The 22594-nt window shown below is 42.0% G+C and overlaps 1 protein-coding gene and 1 pseudogene across 2 annotated transcripts; both read right to left on the bottom strand.

Moving 5' to 3' along the window:
• Positions 1-538: 538 nt before the first annotated feature.
• On the bottom strand, positions 539-9002 carry LOC125417899 (protein SSX1-like). Of its 2 annotated transcripts, XM_048461471.3 has the most exons (8): positions 8914-9002; positions 6239-6374; positions 5547-5661; positions 5120-5215; positions 4228-4277; positions 3779-3866; positions 1109-1219; positions 540-694 (listed from the first exon to the last, which is right to left on the bottom strand). In XM_048461471.3, coding segments are annotated over exons 2-8 (531 nt in total). In that variant the 5' UTR covers positions 6308-6374; positions 8914-9002; the 3' UTR covers positions 540-692. The 2 variants fall into 2 exon arrangements, with proteins under 2 accessions (XP_085540853.1, XP_048317428.1); XM_085684727.2 differs by lacking the exon at positions 8914-9002 and having other exon boundaries at positions 539-694; positions 6239-6370.
• Positions 9003-10314: 1312 nt separating this feature from the next.
• On the bottom strand, positions 10315-12500 carry LOC146889076 (zinc finger and SCAN domain-containing protein 10-like; annotated as a pseudogene).
• Positions 12501-22594: the final 10094 nt, after the last annotated feature.

Raw genomic sequence — 22594 nt, 5'->3', positions numbered from 1 at the left:
GTGCTTCAGTGCAAAGGATGACTGATAGCTCATGGTCCCTAAGACAGCTAAAGGACAGACAAACAGCTGTTTGCATTAGGGATGTCTCGCTGAGTGGAATATTGATAGACTTCTTTTATCTTCATATATATATGAATATATATGTTGTGTATGTACAGTCGTGAACATCAAAAGACATTATCAAGAATCGGTTCTCTCTGCCACCATGTGGGTCGTTAGGATTAAACTCAGGTCATCAGGCTTGGCAGCAGGATCCTTTACCACTGAGCCATCTTGTCTGCTTGAAACATTGATATTTTACCAGAGTGGTTTTTATACAGTAAGAAAAATATTTAACAGAATGCTTAGCATGTAGTCTCCCCAGTGTGACCAGATACCATGCAGCAAGATTTATGCTTAAAGATGGCCTAGCAAAAGGAAGAACATTCTAATGGAACTTAGCACAGTGTCAATAATACATAGGGAATGCTTGGCACAAATTTCTGACAGAGTGCTTGACACATCCTACAAAATTGCTAAGAGATCACTTGACAAATAATATGAAAACCGGTACTTAGAAGTATAATGACTCTTTATAAATAAATATATGCATATATCTAGAGAAAGATATAGTTGATATTTAGTCTTTCAAAGTCGTGGCAATGATCCAGAATTCCCACCACATTCTGCTTCTCCTCCTGGGATTATTTCGACTCTATGGTTGAAACAGAAAGAAAAGAAATGGTAGTGAGTTCGCACTACCTACTCACTGGTCTGTTTCCTCCCATCCTTCAAAGCCTACATGCTTCCCTCCGACCAAACCTCAGAGCCTCTGTTCCACAGCTCAACCCTCTGCTCAGAGCACAGTGACTACCTCACCTTCTATTTGAATTCCTAAACCAGAGGAAGGCATGGCTTGTACTTTGAGAACTGACCTGGGTTTTGGGAGCCCACCGCATCCTGGGTAGGGAAGGTCTCCAAAAGACCCAGCTTTGAAGTAAAGGAAACGTTGCATAGTACTTCAACTTCATTGTAGCACCCCAAAGACTAGAAGTGGATGACTGATCCAATACCATATGAGAAAAGTGTGTATTCTGGGGTTTGGGAGATGTGTCAAAGGACCACTTACAGATTCCATCATCATCATCTTTTTTGGGATCCTTGATCTCTTTGTGGGTCACTTGCTTCTTCCTTTTCCTCAACCGGTGACTCCAGGCATTTACCTGAATGTTGCCAGCTCCTGAAATAGGGAGGGATTAGTACATGAGAGTTAGATGGTTTAGGGCTTTGTTTTGTCAGAAAAGAACAGGACTTGTTTCTCCCTATAGAGAGCCTATAGGCCTTCACCATTGTCTGATTTTTACATCTGCTAGCTCACAAATACTGAGATATTAGCCATACAGCAATACAGACCAAAGGCCACTTCAGGTTATACCATCCAGTATACTGTTTGGTTCCCCTCCCTCATCATCTAGTATAGCTTTCCTGTTTTATCCTTCATTAGAAACACAACTTATTGTCTTTTATTTTATATTTATATTTATGTGTGCATGTATATGCCTCTGTGTATGTGTGACATATGTATGGGTTTGTCAGATCCTCTGGGACTGGGGTGACATAATAGTGAACTACCCAGTGTGGGTGCTAGGAACTGAACTCCGGTCCTCTGGAACAACAGCAGATACCCCTAACCACTGAACAGTCTCTCCATACCCACTCTTTATTTCTTTTGAGTTTTGGTTGGTTGGTTGGTTGATTTCAGTTTTGAGACAAGATCTCTTCACATACCCTAGAAAAGTCTTGATCTAATGACCCTACAGAGCTTTGCAATTATAGGCATGCCCAACACACCCAAATGGAAACACTGTTTAAATGATATAATAATAAAACTGAATACTTGCTCTTTTTTAACTGTGCCCTCACAGGCAACGAAATCTCAGCTCCCTAAACTCTCTACACTAGACTAGAATCTGCAGCTGTGGAAACCACCATTTCATAAATTGTCAGGCATCTGTCAGGGTCCCTGGGTCTGTGAAGCAGACAGTTCTCAGGTGTCGATATGTCCTGAAGTCGATCACAGTGGGAGGAGTCCACAGTGAAAGCCCTGTCATTTCCAGTCAGAGGAGTACATTGGGCCATTTACAGAGCAGAGGCCAGCTGCTGACTCCTGGTTGGACAGTGAGTGTCGGGATAAAAGAACAGACTGTGAGGGAATGCCTGACTAAATTTCAGAAATGAAAGAAGACATGAGTGCATTTCAGTGGCTTGGGCTATGAACTAGGGAACCAATGAAACTGCTGTTCAGGCCAATAATTGGCACGGTTGTGCTGATCCTCATCTTTCCTCTAATTACTAGAATGCTGTGGTTGAAGACATGCAGTCCTGGTACTGTAAATCTGATCAAGAACCTATGGTTGCACAGGCCCCATGGGGAAAACCCATTGCTATGATTTTGCTAAATGAATGTAGTACAAACTAACCTCTAAATCCATATCTCTCTATGCATAGATAGCTCGCAGTCATTACCAGAGAAGTTTTGTTGTACAGTGAGTGGTGGCTAATAAAGAAGCTCCCAACTGGTTAGACTGCAGAAAATAGGTGTCTATCGATTGTTCAGCTAAGCACTGAACATATATGTCACACACCTTCCTCCCAAGCTCAAGTACCATTGTAGAATAGGGGATGGAGAGATTGTAAGAAGCAGAGGACAGGGAGGGACAGAGCATATAAGTGTCTTATGGACATGACAGAAGTGTCAAACTCAAGAGCAACCAGGACTTGTCTTTGCCTATGTAAGACATGCATAGGATCAAGCCTGTCAGCATTCTAGCAAGGAGTGAGCAGGGACTCATGGGCTCCCAGACCTCTGTGAGCAGCTGTGGACAATAGATGGCTTTCGTGGGAGGGAGAGTCAGTTTTAAGGGTATGGCCCCTGTTATGTCAGCCCATATTCTTTTTTTTTAAAAGATTAATTTTATTTATTATGTATACAACATTCTCCCTCCATGTATGCCCATATGCCAGAGGAGGGCGCCAGATCTCACTACAGATGGTTGTGAGCCACCATGTGGTTGCTGGGAATTGAACTCAGGACCTCTGGAAGGACAGTCAATGCTCTTAACCGCTGAGCCATCTCTCCAGCCCGTCAGCCCATATTCTTGTGGATAACTGCACATCACTTAAGTTTATAGACAGCACAAATGGGGCATGGCTGGTTATTTTTAAACAATAACAAACAAGACATGAATTTGAGGAATGTGGGGAAGTGAGAAAAACATCTAGGAAAGATGTTTTATGTTAATTAGGTGAAAGAGTGGGGTATGTGTGACTATGATCAAAATACATTATATAAAATCCTCAAATTATTAAATAAAATACCATATTAAAAAAGAATGAAGAAATTATGTTCAAGAACAGGAATTAGTGTAAGAGGCCACTTGTTTGTTTCCCAGCCGCACAGACCCCCAAAATAACCACACAGAAACTGTATTAATTAAATCACTGCTTGGCCCATTAGCTCTAACTTCTTATTGGCTAACTCTTACATCTTGATTTAACCCATATCTATTATTTTATATTTTACCACGAGGCTTGTGGCCTACCAGCAAGGTTTTAGCATATCTATCTCCAACAGCAGCTCCATGGCTTTTCCATGGCTCCACCTTTCTTCCAGCATTTAGTTTAGTTTTCCCCACCTAGCTCTACTCTACCTTATCACAGGCCTAAGACAGTTTCTTTATTATCGATGGTATTCACACATACAGAGGGGAATCCCACATCAAATTAGATTGCATTCTACCTGGCAAATTGGAATCAGGGGAAGGAGCAGCATCTTCAGAGGCAAGTCTTCCATTTTCATTATGAGGATCTAGATTCAGTGGTGTCAACTATAAAAGAGAATCTTGGATAAAGCATTTTGGCAAATATTAATCTACAGGCAGTATTTCTGCCATGTGATTTAGGGTATTTTAATTCACTGGATATTATTTAACACAGGACCTTGCAAATAAATAAAAACATCACACACCAAAATTACCCAGGCCCAAAGTTTATACAACCCAGGGAATTTCCATACAGTTAGAATTGACATTTGAAACAATATGTGATGCTTCACATTAAATCTTATACTTTAAGTATCAAATATATTTTATACACTCATCCACCACCAAAAAGAAAACTATCCTCAACAATGTGGGTGTGAACTGAAGGCAAACATGGAGCATTCCTACAGAAATAGGCGATACTCACCTTTAGGCGTTTTGTCGGTTTTATGCCAAAAGTCACTTCAGAATGTTCGTCTATGGGAAGTGACAAGTCAGAAGGTTTTGTTTGTTAGTAAATATTTCAAAAGTTCAGAATCCTGTCAGTTTAAGGAATGCTAGAGTGGAGAGTACAGTGCACTCATGGAGGAGGAATGGGTGGAGCATGGCTCTCTTTCACTTTATTAATGACATAGGCATTATCTACAGTATCAGTTTCGAAGTCTCCTTGTGATTGTTTATGAAATGTTGTCCCGGTCTCATCACTGCCTCATCCTATTCCAGGAAATTTCTTTTGCCTCATAATATTAAGTTGATTTCAGGAAATTTTGAACTGTCTATACTTTCAGATGTGAACTAATAAAGAACTTACTTAACACATGAAATGATTTGAATATTCAAGGGTTAACTGCATGAGGAAGGATAAGTAATTTAGCTCAGTGTTTGGGGGGGGCGCTATCTAATGTAATAATTCTCCTTTGCTCTCAAAAACTGTGCATAAACTTCAGGCCTGAAGTTTAAGATCAAGCTTGTGGGAGCTTGTGCAATCTGGCCTGCTTTCCTGGGAGTTACTGTGTGTGTGTGTGTGTGTGTGTTGAGTTGTATCTCTGTGACAATGATTTCATGTATGTGTATAGGGTGGATGCCTATGTTTAGGATGTGATACAGAACGGTGTGCATTCCAACGGAAGTTGTTACCCATTTGTCATTTACTTATTATCCAAAATAATGTACATTCTTTTTAACCTTTTAGACTTTTGTATGACAAGGTCTTCTACATAATCCTCTGAATGAACCCTTTATCCACACAGCCCTAATGTGAAAAAGCAAAGACCTGCCTGTGACCTTACCAGGCATCGTGACTGACCCTAACCACTCACCTTCACTATCATGGCCATGAACTTCAATACATTCCACCAGGAATTCTTTGGCCTGTTGCTTGCAACGCATGAAAACTGGTTGGTTGACTGTGACCCCTAAGAGGAAGCAAAGTGCTTGTTCTTTAGCAGACAGCACAAGAGGGGAAATGAAAGCAGAATCTGGGATGCAGCACACAAGCGCACACAAGAACAAGAGACTGCAGGAAAGAACAGTGCAGACTGCAGACCTGAGCCCTGCTGCCTGTGCACTATGCTCTCAGCCCTGAATAAGATGGAAGAGAGCAGCTTGCTCAGCAAGCACACTGATATTTCTCCAGGAAGAAAGTATCATGTGGGAGAGGGACATGCTACATGGTGAGAAGAAACTGTGGCATAGAAAATAACTGGGAGACACCCAGGCATGTCTGAACCCAGAACTTCCCATTACCTAGGGCTGTCATCCTGATGTAGTTTCTTTTCATATACACGTAGACACTTTTCTGCCATGTGGTTCGTTTTGCCCACTCCTCCTCAGAAAAGTATGTAGAAATATCCTGGAAAGCCTAGAAAAGGAGGAAATGTAAATTCAGCTACTCTGCTGGACATGTGTACCATTCATCTTAGAATGCCCTCTGTGTTGGAGGACCTCAGTGGTCCGCCTAGAAAATCAAGATAATTGGTCCTGGGAAATGTGTGGGTCACGTGAGAGATGTAAACAACAGCCATTTCCCAGTTATGCTGGAAATGCTCAGTGCTGGTTATTTGTTCTCCTCCCCTGCTTACAAGGGACTGAATGTCACTAAATGCGTTTAGGACTAGATCACCAATCTGGTATTCAGGGATGGTTTAGAAGGGCATATCGAGTGTGCATGTGCATGTGTGCATGCGTGTGTGTGTGTGTGCGTGCGTGCGTGCGTGCATGCGTGTGTGTGTGTGTGTGTGTGTGTGTGTGTGTGTGCGTGCATGCATGTGTGTGTGTGTGTGTGTGTGTGTATAGAGAATTCTTGAGACTTGTGGAGGTCCTATGGAGACTTTGGTCCTTGTCCTGAGTGCCTCTGGTTTCCACCTTCTGAGAACTCTTTCTACAATGGCCTTTGGTCACTCAGCTGCTTCTGCACACCCCCTGTCTGGTCACCTCACCTTACACATCTTCTTTGGTTCATGGATGTCTTCCACAGAACTCTTTACACAAGAACTCACTGTTTTCATGTCAGTGGGATCAGTGAGACTTCGAAAAGACACCGTCCGATTTTCTTCCGGAACAAAACAAGGTATCCTGTGAAGGAAGAAGGTGTGGATGGTTAGTAACTCTCAGCCCATGACATCTCTGCGCTCCTCTTCATCCTGAGATCACCTACCCCTGATTAGGTCGACAGGAGAATTAGTGCTTAGGAGTCTATGCACATATATGAAGTTAGATTGAGTCTCAGAGAGTGGGGCAAGCGTCTGTCCTGATTAGTCACCCCGGAGTGTTCATTAAGATGAAGAGACAAGAGAAAGATGTTGAATTGGGCAAGCACAGGCCCATGTTCTCACCCATATGAGGAAAGTGAAAACTGATTTCACAGGTGCTAAGAATGAAGCATTGGTCGCTGGAAGGCGAGTGGTGGGGAGTCCAGAAGAAGAAGGTACAGCAAGCACCCAATAGTTAAAGAGGAAGACTAGCTGCAAGTATTTCGCAGCACACTTTTAGTGACTACAAATTATAGCTCCATATGGTGAATTTGTAAGGGAGGAAAAGAGGAACCAAAGTTCCATTTCTATGCCTGTAATACAAGACAGTTGGGAGGCTGAGGTAGAAGGATCCTATGTTCAATACCTGCCTGAGCTACAAAGTGAGATCAAGGCCAGGCTGAGCAATACATGATTAAATCCTGTAGGATTCCTACCTACCGTGTAAGAGGCCCTTGCTTTAATTTCCCAGCTTTATCAGAGTAGAAGAGAGAGCTTAGAAAGTTTCTCTCACATAGAAATGATGACTACATAATGACAGAGAAATATGAATTACCCATATTTCATAAGTACACACATATGTGTATCTTGAATCACCATACTATTTTTTAATTGTATATGCACTATTGTTGTATAGCAATTAAAATAAATCATGGACAAAACTCAGAACAAATTCCCTTAGGAAGCTAGACTTGGTGGTGAACACCTATGTCCCTAGCACTTAGGATAATGAGATAGGAAGATAGGAGGAGTTCAAGACTATCCTGTACTACATATAAGAAACTCTGTCTCAGAAAAAAGAAGAGCAATGTAAAAACTAACTTATCTGTGTTAAACAGTCAGCAAAGAGACTTCAAAATATGTTTGAATAATGGGTTACATTTTTATTTAGTATTTATTTGTATGTGTGCCCATTATATGTCTGTGGAGGTCAGAGAACACCTTACGGGAGTTCATTCTCCCCTTCTATCATGTGGATCCTGACTACCAAACTTCAGCTTGGTGGCTGGCACCTAACAAAATAAGAGTGCTGTCCTCTTCATTAAGCTATTTTCCTTTGTAAATGTGTTTATTTTTTAAATAGCTTTTGTGGTTTATTTTCAAAAGCTGGCTTTCATGCTGATCTACTCATACATGTATATCATTATACTTTTCTTATATTTTACCTCCCATGCTCCTTTCCCATAGTCTCTGCTAGCTTCAGGTAGTTCCTTAACTTTCCACTATTAATACACTTCTTAGCCTCAAGGCTGTTAGGTACATACTGTTTATTTGTAGATTATTTTCATGTTGAAGACAATCTTGGATATTTATCATTCTTTTTTTCAATTTCAGTCACTTGCTTACCTCTCAGCCCAGCAGAATTTTTTCCTTCGTCAATAAATAAATGTTTTAACCTTTTATTTTATTAAAAAATTAACAGACACATTAAAGTTTTAAATAAAAGATACATTTCTGGGACCCTACTGAAATTTAAATCCATGTATCTACATCATTACCTACTCTTGATTTTTTTCCCCTTGAGATACGGTATGGATATTATGATGCTAAGCTGACAGGGAAACTCTGGGCTCAAATAATTCTCCTGTATCCTCCTATTAAATAATTTAGATTGATGTTTTGTGGTACAGTGTCCTGCAACATGTGTAGATATTTTGTGGTGTATTCTGAGGTAAAGTCGGTGAAGGTTTAATGGTCTCCCCAACTTATGGTTTTCAGAGATCAAAGAAAGGAATATATGGTTCTGCTGTGCTAAAAAGAGATGGATCTATTAAGTAGAGTGTGAATTACTGGACTAATTTAGAAATTCCTGCCAAGATAAAAGAGCTGGAATATTCACATCTACAGGACAGACTGTCAATGAATTTGGTTTGTCTCAAGGTACAGGGGTCCACAAACTGAAGTCATCCAAAAAAATTTAGTGAGTGGACATTGAGGTATCTCTAGGACCATGAAGATTGCAGATTTATCCAAGAGGAAGTTGAAAAGTAGCCCCTCTAATGGAGGCTATTTGGTGTCATTGAGGATGGAGGAAATCTCAGGCATATAGGTAATTTCAAAGTTTGTAAAGCTAAGTAAGAGGCATACTACTGCTTCTCTCCAGAATAGTGTCACATGAGTCTCTTATAGTTTCTAAGATCCTTAAGGGATTGCCCAGTAAGGGTTTAGCTCAAAACACGGTCCTGAGTGTTGAAGATTGCTAAAGACACAAGAAAGGCACAAGTACTTGATTGATCTACACAGGTTCCTAACATTTCTGTCTGCTCAGCTTTAACTTATTGGAACATCCTTCAGAAAGAACCTTCCTCTACACAGGAAGGGATGAGGGAACCAGAACCATTCTCCAGAAAGAAACCAAGTACCTTGATTCAGTTGACCCTACAGCATCAGCCAACCACAGCTGTCAGTGCCTTCGAAGGTCTCAGGAAAGTGGGTGGGAAAAATAGGATAAGAACAGAGTATAGGGGCCCTATGTTCTGGAACAGAAGTATGTCACAAAGGGGGTGTACTCCCACCTAAGGTGTCATCATTCTCCATGATGCTGGCTACTCTAGGACCTGCTGACCCATTGAGATGTACGTTTCTATGGATACCTGGGCTTTTCCTATGTCTAGACTATAATTCTACCCTCTACTTCATCTAAAAAAAAATGTCTAGACTATAATTCTACCCTCTACTTCATCTAAAAAAAATGCCTTGCCTTTTCAAATCCTTCTCCTCAGTCTTCCTTAATCAGTCTAACCTGGAATCTCTCTACAATAAAGAATAACACTTATTACATGGTGGAGTACTACACAGCAGGGAAAAATGATATCTTGAAATTTGCAGGCAAATGGATGGATCTAGAAAACATCATATTGAGTGAGGAAACCCAGACCCAGAAAGACAAATATAATGTGTACTCACTCATAAGTGGCTTTTAGATATAAAGCAAAGAAAAACCAGCCTACAATTCACAATCCCAGAGAACCTAGACAACAAGGACCCTAAGAGAGACATACATGGATCTAGTCTGCATGGGAAGTAGAAAAAGACTCTCTTGAGTAAATTGGGAGTGTGGGTACCATAGGAAGGGGAAGGAACAGAGGGAAGTGGAGACAAATGAAAAAAATAAAAAAGAATAACATTTAAATTACTAAGGAAAGTATTAAAGTTGAAATTCCTATATGTGCTATTTCCCCCCAAAGACCCAAGAGCTTGTTTTGTATTAATATTCTTATGAATAATAGTGTACAGTGTGCATGTGATTAGTTATTGTGCTCTTTAAGGGCTTTCCAAGTGCTTCTGTTAGGAAGGTTTCTCTGATAGCATATGCTTCTGCTGCCCTCCCAATGCTTTCTAGCTTTTCCGCCCAGAGGACTGCTCTATCAGCAATGCCATACTCAGAATGACTAAGACTAATTCAGTCAAGGAAATGGTCCATGGACCTTGGGAGCCGCACTAAAACTTTCATTGCATAGTCTCTTTGTGTTGTGTTTCCTTCTGACTTTTTTTTTAAAAATTAATGCTAAGTCATGTTACAAAGCAATGGCTTCCCCACAGCCAGCCTTGTCCTAAGTGGCAAAGAACAGGAAAAGAAGTGATCCCTCTAAAAACAGAAACAAGTCAGGGCTATTGCTACCCCCACTCATTTTCTTTTCTTTTCTTTTCTTTTCTTTTCTTTTCTTTTCTTTTCTTTTCTTTCCTTTTCTTTTCTTTATTTTATTTTATTTTATTGAGAATGTAACTTAAAGCATCGGAAAACACATTCCTATGGTCAGGTGTCAAAGGTGAGGACGTAGAACGTGGAGGAACCAAGAGGAGGTATGTGTGAAGGGGACATCACAGGGACTCTTAATCGTGCAGGGAGGTTCATAGAGAACAAGGCTGCCGGAGCATGGGTGAAGCTGGTACATCATCTCCCGGGCGTGGGTTCGCAGGTGGCGCAGTAGGTGTGAATTGCGGCTGAAGCCACGGCCACAGAGTGCACAGGAGTAAGGCCTTGCGCCTGTGTGACCCATCAGATGGCGCAGCAAGTTACAGCTGCGAATAAAGCTCTTGCCACACTCCAGGCATTCCTGGGGGTCTTCCATCTCTTGCCTGGATGTGGTGTGTGTGATCAGGTGCCGCTGCAGGTGCACATTGCTCCAGAAACTGCGGCCTCAGGTTGGGCAGCTGTAGGGCCCTTCGCCAGTGTGGCTGCGGTGGTAGTGGGCCAAGTTGGAGTTGTTGAGGAAGCGGTGACCACAGGTGTCACAGGCGTGGGGCTTCTCCTCCGTGTGGATGCGTTGGTTACATGCCAGGTGGGCACTCTGGCTGAACCTCTTTCTGCAGTCGCTGCATCGGCAGGGCTTCTCTCCTGTGTGACTGAGTAGGTGACAAGTCAGGCCTTGCATTTGGCTGAAGCTTTTGCCACATTGGGCACAGTGGTAAGGCCAGAGGCCACCGTGGGTCAACAGATGGCAGGCAAGGCTCGCACGTCTCACAAAGCGTTTGTTGCACTGGGGACAAGCGTGAGGCTTCTCACTTGTGTGTACCTGCTGGTGGCTAATCAGCTGGGAACTTTGGGTGAAGCAGGGGCCACAGGCCTGGCAAGAAAAGGGTCGTTCGCCGGTATGGAATGGCTTGTGGCTCATCAGGTGCTTGCTTCGTCGGAAGGCCTTGCCACAGTCACTACACACATAGGGCTTGCTCTCTTGGCGAGAGCTAGGGCTACCGAGGTCTTTCAAGGACTGATGATCCTTGCCCTTTGCATGAATCCGCAAGTGACGCTTTAAGCTAGAGCGCCGTTGGAAGGTCTGCCCGCAGTGGGAACAGAGGACAACTGCCTTCTCTCACACTTTCGTCTTGCCTTCTGGGTCTGGTGTGGGATTTTGTTCCTGGGCATGTGCCAGCAGGTGCTTCATGAGGTTGGAGCGACGCTGGAAGCCCTGGTCACACTCAGCACATCGGAAGGCAGGCTCAGAAGGAAGAAGGCGTTAGCAAGTGCTTGAGGTGTGAGCTCTGGCGAAAGCGGTGGCTGCAGAGGTGACAGGCATGTGGTCTCTCATCTGTGTGTATGCGCACGTGCAGCTTGAGGATGGAGCTGCGCCCAAAAGTCTTTCCGCACCACAGACATCAGAAGGAACGGGAGCTTGGCTGAGATTGAGAGCCCGAGTGAGACTGTAGTTGGTGGGCCTGTAGACCGGACAGCTGCAGGAAACTGACTCCACACTCCGTGCATATAAACTGCGACTCTGTCTCGGACTCTGGGGCTCCTACTCTGACCTCCACAAGTTCACTGCTGTCTGCAGGGGTCCCTCCCCCACCAGTACGGCTCGCCTCCTGCTCTGCTGTCTGGTACAGAGGCTCTACTGTGACTCCAGCGCCCTCTGCCAGGGACTCAGATAAAATGATGACAGGCCAGATAGTCGATTTAGGTTCTTCATCTTTAAGTTCCTCCTTGTCAGGCATTCTGCTCTTAAGTACAAGAGGGTTTGCAGTCCAGGCTTTCTTCTCTGAGGTGTCCTCAAAGGTAAGGGACTCCAACACAGCTGCCAGCTCTTGGTCTCTGGAATTCTCCTCAAACCATGAGGGACCCTGGGAAAGGTGGCTTTCTTGTGGGTCCTGGAGCATCCCCCTGGGGCTCTGGGCTCACTGGTCAGTTTCAACTTGGTCCAAGTCTCCACTCCTCAGGTTCAGCAGGCCTGGTGGAAACTGGCTGAGATGGAGGCAATTCGTTCAACGGGTGCAGGGCTGGAGTCTCTTCCAAGGGCAACTCCCTTTTAGGGCTTTGGCTGGGGCCCTGGGGAGGGCTCTGCTGCCCCTCTGAGATGATGTCTGCAGGGGCATTCTTGCCAGCACTGAAGCTAAACTCCAGTGTCCCCACGTGGCTGGAGTCTTTGGGGACGCCCTTCAGCAGCTGTGTCACCTCCTCTCCATCCCTGAGTGGCTGGCCCTGCACGCAGCTCAGCACGTACCCCCCACTCATTTTCCATATGATATTTCAAACACTAGCTATAGACAAAGAAAGGTACTTTATTTTAATCAAGGTGTCAATTAATTAGTAAAATATTGCAGTGCTAAACACATGCATTAACCTCTGGTGCACTCAATTTCATAAAAGTATATTAACAGAATTAAAGACCTGGGTTAACATGAACCCAATAATTGTAGGCAATTTCATCACTCCAATTTCTTATACATATAAGATATCTGGACAGAAAAAGAAAGAGAAACTTCAGAATTAAATGACCTCTTATATCAAATGAACCTAAGAGATCTATTGAACATTCAACCCAAATACCAAGAATATACATTCAGCAGCACATGGAAGTGTCTCCAACATAGAAAAAAATGCTGGAACAGAAGCATTAATAAATACAGAAAAAATGAAATAATTCCATGTATCAGACCCAACCATTATGCAATAAACTTAACAGCAAACAAAACTCTACTAAATGTATAAAATGGAGATTAAACAACAAATTATTAAATGATGAGTGGATCAAAGAAGAAATCAAAATATTTCTGGAACTAAATGAAACAAAAATACCACAACAAAACCTTTGAGAAACAGTCAAGACATTTTAAGAGGGAAGTTAATAGACCTAAGTGCCTACAAAAAAAAAAGCAGTACAAATAAATTACTTATTGGTGCAACATAAGAATTTGGAAAAACAAAACAAACTCAAACTCAGTAGATAGCAAGAAATAATTTTTTAAAAATCAGATGGTAGTGTCTGGTACTGGAAACATAGCCAGCTATCCAGGCCTAGTATTATCATGGATCTCAGAAGAGAACCTATATTACAGCTTTATTAAACCAGCATAAACCCTAACTACATTCTTAATATTTGTCCTTATACCCACAGATAAGTGTGATCCTCACCCCCAATCAAGGCAACTTCTTTTTACAACAGGAGACCATTATTACAGAAAACCACAACCGACGAAAGTGCAGAGTGGTGGAGCCTAGTCCCACCCACAGTCAGACCGACTCCTGCACCTAACGCTTAGGGAGCATAAAGGAATAGGGAACAGAAAGATTATGAGAACTGGAGTAACAGGGAGTTTACTGTGACATTGTGCCTCCTAGAAAAGTCAGAAGCTACACCTATGAACTCTCACCACCATGACTACCTAAACATGACCTGAACAAGACAGATACCTGTAGACATGGTAATGGGGGAAGGGGAGAGTTCAGGAGGCCTCTACCCTAGACCAAGAACCACAGGTAACTAAGGAATGCTGAGTGAGAGGAATCTGTCTCTCCCTCTCTCTTACTCTTTCCCTCTTTCTTTGTGTGTATATCCGTGTGTCTGTGTGTCTCTCTCTTAAACCACAAGAACACAAACATGAAAATTAAATAAGAGAACAGTAAGACAAAAATGCCAAAACAAAATGAAACGTTCCCCAAAAGAAAAACCCCATAGAGTCCATTTTGTGTTGGCCAACTCCTTACTTCACAGTACGCCCTGGAATGTACTTGATAAGCCCAGTGACAGTCCATCTGAGAAAACTGATTTTCCTTTTGCCAGCAGATACCAGTTACAAGTAGCTTTTTGGTTTGGTTGGTTTGGTTGTCCACTTTTTCCTCTCAGTACTGAGTTCCCTTCTGTCATGGGCCTGTGCAGGTCTTGTGTGTTCTCGCTCAGTCTTTGTGAGTACACATGTGCATCAATTCTGTTGGGTCTAGAAGACACCGTTTCCTTGGACTCATTCATCACCTCTGACTCTTAAATTTTCCACCTCCTCTTCTGCACAGATCCACGAGCTTTGAGAGACGGCCCTGAGGAAGACATGCCACTTAGAATTGAGTGCTCCAGAGTGTCTCATTCTCCGCACGTTTCCCAGTTGTGGCGCTCTGTGTTCATTCCCATCTACTCTAAGAAGTGTCTGGAGAGCTGTGAGTGGGACACTGATCTATGGTATGGTGGTATGACACTAGGAATCATTTTATTGCTATGTTCCTGTAGCAAAATAATAGTAGTAGGTTTTCCCCTAGGCCAGTGACATATCTACCCTCAGATTCTGACCACTTTAGCAGTGTCAAATATGGATTCCATCTTGTGGAGTGAGCCTGAAATCTGTTCAAAAAGTGGCCGGTTACTCCTATAACATTTGGACCCTTATTGCACCAATATATCTTGTATGCAGGTCATTGTTGTAAGGCACCTGGTTTGTAGCTGGACGATAATGGAGATCACCTTTCTTCTCCAGTAGCATACAAAGTACCTTCCAGCACCACAAATGCTAGTCAGTAGGGGTAAAGCTTCTAGTTAGCCAACTCAACTTCTCTATCATAAAGGTTGTCTTCTAGTAGAATCTTATCATCATGTTGTGAAGAAAATAACCAAGAACCATGGCAATAGCCTGTTGTATCTTTGAGGTTTCATGGGGCTCCCTTGACCAAAGATTCAAGAAGATATAACCTGTTCCTAACACTGGAGATTTTACTTGATAATATAGGATATCTAGTTGGTACATCATCTCCCCTTTTATGTGGTGACTCCATTTAGTCATATGTATGTATGTATATATAGAAGGAAAATATACATACATATGTGTGTGTGTGTGTCACACACACACACACACATGCAGAGGTGTGGCTCAGTAGGAGGGAAAGAGGGTGGAAAAGAGAGAAGGAAGAGGGAGTGAGAGACAGAGATCAAGACTTTATAAGAACATGTCCTGAATGACCTACATCTCCAACCAGGTAGGGACCTCCAAATAACCCATTCAATTGTAACCTTATAATAATTAATGTAATGATGAGGTTAACCCTTTCATTAGTCATTTCAGCAATGTCACAGACTGGGTACAAAGCCTTCAAAGCATGAGTCTTTAAAGGACATTCCTGATCTTCTACACCATGACAGGCTATCTAGCTCCAGCTGTCTCCTCTCTCTCTCTCTCTCTCTCTCTCTCTCTCTCTCTCTCTCTCTCTCTCTCTCTCCCTCTCTCCCTCCCTCCCTCCTCCCTTCCTCCCTTCCTCTCTCCTTCTCTCCCTTCTGGCCTCCAGAAAATTTACCTCATGATATGCTCCTAACATGAGGTGTTTCCTCATCTAAGGCTCAAAGGGACATGGCCAAGGGATCACAGATTGAAACCTCTGCAATTATAATCCAGAATCTTTTCTCATCTTAATTTTTCTTAGGTATTTTGTCACAGTGATAGTGGGATGCTGGTTCTGAAGTTGATGTCTTAAAGCCTACTTGAACTTTTCCTGTATGGCTTCGGGAGTCAAATAGTCCCATGGATACAGTGGGAACCTTTACTCTGCTCAACATTTTTGTGTGTCCTTAATCAAAAGAAATGATAGGAGGTTTTTTTGGAGCCTCAAATCCATCCCCCAAAACACACCTTCTCCAAGAAGACAATACCTCCTGATCTCCTAATCTTTCCCAAACAGTTCTGCTAACTGAAGACTAAATATTCAAACATAAGAGATTATGGGGGCCATTCTTATTCAAACCTCCACATATACATTACACTGCATGGCATCTATAGACTCCTGGACATATCATAATGCAAAATGCATTTAGTCCAACTTCAAAAGTCTCCATAGTCTATCAAAGTCTCAATACTAATTAGAAGTCCAATATTCAAAGGCTCTTTCTGAGACCCAAGGCAACCACTTTTTTTAAAATCAATTCTGTTTTTTGAGATTATAAAATAATTAACATCATTTACCCCTTCCTTTTCCTCCCCACAAACCCTCCCACATACCCTCCTGCTTTCTTTCAAATTCATGTCCTCTTTTTTCATTGACTGTTGTTATATGTATGTATTTATACATGTATATATTCTTAAATATATACATTAAACCAGTTCAGTCTATATAATGTTACTTGTGTGTACATTTTCAGGGATGATCATTTGGTATTGGATAAAAAATATTAGTATACTCTTCCATGGGGAACACTGTTTTCTTCTGCTCTCAATATTCCTTAGGTTGTTTGTTTGTTTTACTGCTTGTAGTTCTTTGTGTAAGGTTAAGGCCCTGTGGCCTTTTCCCTATTCACATTTACATATCTGTTGGTTTTTTTCTTTGTTCAGCTCATATGTAAGCAGTCATGTTGGTGATATTTTATGGGTATAGCTTCTGACATTACTTGAAAGCACTGTCTCCCATCAAATTCCCTGTTTCTCTAGCTCTTACACTCTTTCTGCCTGCTCTTCCATATATCCCCTGAGCCTTTGGTTCAGGAGTTATTTTATAGATGTATCCTTGGGCTTGGGCTCCACAACTGCGTGTACATAGATTGACTGTTTTTCTGTGCCAGTCTCTATCTTTTGCAAAGGGAAGTTTCCTTAATGAGGGCTGTGAACTACACTTAACCTGTGGATATAAGGACAAATATTTAGAATGTACCTATGGATTGTATTGGTGTAATAAAGTGGTGGCCGTGTGTTTTCTGAGATCCATGATTTCATTAGCCTTGGGTAGTTCAAAAGTTTCAAAAAAGGCATGATTTCCCTGTTATTGACTGGGTGTTAAGTCCAATTAAAGAGCTGTTGGTTAACACCAAGGTAAATGTGTCACTTCTACACCCTTAGGGTTATTGTGTCATGATGGTCAATCATTGTTGTGGTTCATTGGCATCATAGCTAAATGAGATTCTTGCTTGCTTCCTTCCTGTGGAAGCTTACATTGGTGCCTTCTGATACCATGAAAGCTAGTCCTCACAGAGGAGGCTTTCAGATAAGTTCCAGTTCAGGACCCATTGTGCCTTGCATCTGAAATGCATGATGTCTCCAACAATAGGGTCTTACCTTCCACCTCTAGGGCTGGAGGCAACTAAGGGCAATAGCAATATCAAGGCAATCTCTTAATTGTAACCTCATGAAAAATAAAAGGGCAGAGTACAAAGTATATGCTTCTACCACACAGTGGCACAGAATATACATTACTATTCCAAAAGGGAGGAATGAGAAAATAGTAAGAAAATACTGACCAAAGCAAGACCAATGCCCTGCAGGGCAAACTCCAAGTCCTGTAGCTCCATGTCTGATATCAAATGGCTTAGATGGATCCATTTTTCCAGATATACTGCCTGCATGATTCTTCTCTTCCTTGGTCTTCTTCCATGCCCTGTCTGAGCTATCCTACTATCCTGGTCCCTCTAACATCTGTTTCACACAATGGCCTCTCAGGGCCTCCATGATGGGACTCCCCTGCAATACTCATAGCCTCACTACTTTCCTTAACCATGGAAGACTATTTCAAGAACTGTTTTATCCATGTATCCTTCATTATTTTAAAGCCAGAAGCACATAGACAGCATTGCTAAGTTTGACTACCAACCTGGAGTGAACCCTGGCCCCCTGGAATCACATTCCTAGAAGGTTTGATTGGTGTTACATTTTAAGGGCCAGGAAATTCCTTGTTTCTTTCCACAAGTTGAAAGCTTAGCTGGTTGGGGTCTTGCTTTGAGGGCACCCTGCCCTAACACTTTATTCCTTTATTCCTAATAAGATCAGGCTTCTCACTAATCTCTTGTTCAGCACAGGCCTTGGCTGGTGTTCCTTTTTACTTCAAACTCCATTTTGTATTTCTTTTTGCTCCACGTTTTCTCATTCTTTGTAGACCTGCACAACCGTGATTGCTAACCAGGTGGTAGAGTCAAAGTTAGGCTGTCTTGAAATCTTCTCTACCAAAGAAATTAGTCCATTACTTTTCAGTTTAGCCTCAGTCAACTTCTTCGGACAAGGGCAATAGAGAGCCAATGTATCACAAAATTCTATCTAGTCAAGTTACTAGTGTTGGTTCCCTCTAAAACCTCCACAGTCCACATGGTTTTCACCACTTCTGTATCCTAAGCTCCTACCCAGGATAGCTCATTAAGCTTCTCTACATCATTCTACTGCTTTACTAATTAAAGTCCCCAAGTCTTCCACATTTTTCAAGAAAACAGCATGGTCAGGCCTGTCACAGCAATAACACATCCCTTGGTACCAAATTCTATCTCAATTACTTTCTGTTGCTTTGATAAAACACCATGACCAAGACAACTTGTAAAATTAAGTGTTGAATTTGGATTCCAGTTAGAGGATCAGAGTCTATGATGGCGGAGTGAAGAAAGGAGTAAGGGAGAGAAAGCACTGGGAATTTCTTAAAACCTTAAAGTCTGCCTCCACTCCAATGACAAGATCGCAGCTACTAATTCTTCCCAAACAGTTCCGCCAAGTATTCAAATAGATGAGGCTATGAGGCTCACTCTCATTCAGTCCACTACAGCAACCTGCAGTATCCTGGAGAGTGAAATTGGCTTGAAGTGTGGTTCAGTAAAAGAGAGAGGACTAGAGGGAGAGAGGAGGAAAAGAGGGAATGAAGAGGGTAGGGAGAAAGAAAGATCAGTAGACTTTAAGGGCCTGTAAATATTCTAACAGTGAGCCCACAAACCCAATATTCTCACATGATTTTTTGGAGGTAGTTGTGTTGTTAATTTGAAAACATTTTCATTGTGATATCCTAATATATGCATACAATGTGCTCTGATTTTAATTGTCACATATTATGTTCTCTTGTTCCCACCTCACACTCCTGCTTATGCTCTTACTCTTCCCAAATAATACTTCTTCAATTTTCATTTTCTTTTACTGTGTCAAGCCATGTGTTTTATTATGGTTTTCTCAAGGAGCATGGATATATGGGTTATTTCACAGAAGAATGGGTACCTTAGTAGGGGCTAGTCCCCCTAAAGTAATTGCCACACCCTTCTTCATAGATCCTTGGGGAGTGGAGGGCACTCATGAGCATAGTGTGAGGTGATTATAATCAAAATACATTACATGCATATATTAAAATACCATAATGAAAACATTAAAAAATAATGCTACGTTATTGGATTTGTTGATCACTGGTAGAGCATTTATTTATCATGGGCAAGACCCTTGAACAGATCCCTAAAACTGAAAAAAAAATACCATTGTCAAATGTGGAATGATCATCTACATAGAAAATTTGATGAAATTATTTTTTAAGTTTTAATATTTAGGGTTTTTAATTGTTTTTATTGAGCTATACATTTATTTCACACCCCGTCCTTCATCCTCTCTCCCCCTCCACCCTCCCCCTGCGCCCCACATTACAGTTTACTCAGGAGATCTTGCTTTTTCTCCTTTCTAGGTGAATCTATGTATGGGTCTTCTTGTCTAGATTCTCTGGGGTTGTGAACTGTAGGCTAGTTATCCTTTACTTTATGTCCCACCAGCAATGGAGAAGTGTTCCCCTTACTCCACATCCTCTCCAGCAGAAGTTGTCATCAGTGTTTTTTATCATGGTCATTCTGATAGGTGTAACATGGAATCTCAGAGTTGTATTGATTTGCATTTTTCTGATGGCTAAGGAGGTTGAACATTTTCTTAATTGTCTTTTGGCCATTTGAGAGTTCTCTGTTTAGGTCTGTACCCCATTTTTATTGGATTATTTGTTCTTTTGATTACCAATTTCTTGAGTTCTTTGTATATTTTGGAGATCAGACCTCTGTCTGATGTGGGGTTACTGAAGATCTTTTCCCATTCTGTAGGCTGTTGTTTTGTCTTGTTGACTGTGTCCTTTGCTTTACAGAAGCTTTTCAGTTTCAGGAGGTCCCATTTATTAATTGTTTCTCTCAGTGTCTGTGCTGCTGGTGTTAAATTTAGGAAGTGGTCTCCTGTGCCAATGCATTCAAGTGTACGTCCCACTTTCTCTTCTATAAGGTTCAGTGTACCTGGCTTTATGTTGAGGTCTTTGATCCATTTGGACTTGAGTTTTGTACATGGTAATAGATATGGGTCTATTTTCATTCTTCTACATATTGATATCCAGTTATGCTAGCAGCACTTGTTAAATATGCTTTTTTTCATTTGATATTTTTTGCTTACTTGTCAAAGATCAGGTGTTCGAAGATGTGTGGACACAATCAACATTTTTAAAATACCAACTTTCCCCAAATTAATCCACAGATTCAATGGGAATACTATTATAATGTTTGATGGAGACTGAGAAGACAACTGTAAAATTCATATTCAAATGCAAAGCATGTAGAATAACCAAACAACACTGGAAACAGAAGCACAAGCTTGGAAGAGAAATATCCTATGACTCATATCATTCCAATGCTTCAGGTTTTGGCACCTCATGGTTCTGGGTTAAAAAAAACAGAGATGGTAGTCAACACCTGTAGTATGCACCAGTGATATATACAGGTACAAGAGTGTCTCTGCCAGTTTGAGGCCAGCCTGCTTTGCATAGCAAGTTTCAGGCCAGGCAGCACTGCATAGAACTCTTTATTTTTTGTTCTTAATTTATTTTACATCCTACAATTTATTTTACATTAAAATCACAATTTTCCATCCCACCTCTCCTCCCTTTCCCTCCCCCAACATCCCCACCTCCTATCCTCCTCCACTCCTCCTCTGTTTTTGTTCATAAAGGGTCAGGCCTCCAATGGCACATCAAGTTGAGATAAGACTAAGCTCTCCCTCCCCTTGCATTAAAGCTAGGCAAGACAATCCAGTATGAGGAATAGGTTCCTGGAAGCCAGCCAATATGTAGGAACAGGTCCTGCTCCCGCCACTAGGAGTCCCACAAACAGATCAAGCTACACAACTGAAACACATGTGCAGAGGGCCTAGGTGGGTCCCATGCAGATTCCCTAGCTATCAGTCCAGAGTCTGTGAGCTCCTGTGAGCCCAGGGTAGTTATTTCTGTGGGTTCTCTTTTGATGACCTTGACCCTCCTGGCTTATACAATCCTTCCTCCCTCTCTTCAGCAGGATTCTCTGAGCTCTGTTCAATGTTTGGCTGTGGTTCTCTGCATCTGTTTCCATCAGTTGCTGGATGAAGTCTCTCTGATGACAATTGGGATAGTTACCAATCTGATAATAGGAGATGGCCAGTTCAGGCACACTCTGCACTATTTCTAGGAGTCTTAACTGAGGTCATCCTTGTGGATTTGTGGGTGTTCCCCTGGCAGCAGGTTTCTCCCTAACCCCATAATGCCCCCCATCAAGACATCTCTTTCATTACTCTCCCCCTCCATACACCCCCCAACCCAATCCCTCATGTTCCCATGGGTGTCTGGATGGCCAGGTGGTCTAAGGTGCCAGACTCAATACTGTTACTTTAAAAATCAGAAATGAAGAACACTGGGTGTGCTGGTTTCTAAGTGGAATCCCAGCTACTCAGGAAGAAAAGCAGGAGGATTCATTGATCCCACAATTTAAGGTCAACATGAGCAGCACAGTGAGACCATCTCACTTAAAAAGAGAAAAAAAAAACAGCAAATAGGTAAATAGAACATGCGAGGCAACCCAGACATAAACTGTCACATGGGTAAATAGGAAAACCTTTAAAGATACAGAGCCAGTATGATGAAGTGACTAGTGCTGGAACAATTGGAGATCAGTAAGCAACAGAATGTGCTTGGGCACTTCCCCCTATATTAAAACATGAATAAAGTTCTAGCTGAGTCCAATAGTATAGCTCCCAAGTGTACAGAATTCCAGAAATAAAGACAGGAAACAAATGTTGTGGCCCCTGAATGAATAAACATTACTTAGATGTGACATCAAAATCACAGCTAACAAAGTAACAAGTTGATGATGTCTGAGAGTGTAGCTCACTGATAGATCAGGTTTCAAGCAAGCATGAGACCCTGGATTCAGCCCTCAGAACACCAAAAATAAGAGAAAAGGAAAAAAGGAAACTCCAAGAGGTTATCAAAGATACTCACGTGACAAACACATGAAATGTACTCAGCTTCATCAGTCGTTGGGGGAGCATATGTTCATCTTTATTAAACTGGGAGAGGTGAAGTGGCAGGCTGTCCTAGCTGTCTTGTCTGTGTGACAAAATACTAACACAAGAAACTGAAGGAAGCAGGCACTCGTTTTGCCTCACAGTTTTGTTTTGTTTCTGTTTAGTAGAGTATCAGGAAGGAAGGAATAGTGAATATACAGTTGGCTTTTTCCCTTTTTTATTCAGTCCAGGCCCCATCCCACGAATGGTGACCACAGTGGGCATACTGTGCACACCCATTAACCTAATCTAGATAATTTCTCACAGCTGTGCTTGGAGGCTAATAGAATGGAGGTG

The sequence above is a fragment of the Myodes glareolus genome, chromosome X, assembly GCF_982192425.1.
Source record: "Myodes glareolus chromosome X, mMyoGla1.1, whole genome shotgun sequence".
NCBI lineage: Eukaryota > Metazoa > Chordata > Mammalia > Rodentia > Cricetidae > Myodes > Myodes glareolus.
This window is presented reverse-complemented; position numbering and strand designations above follow the sequence as displayed.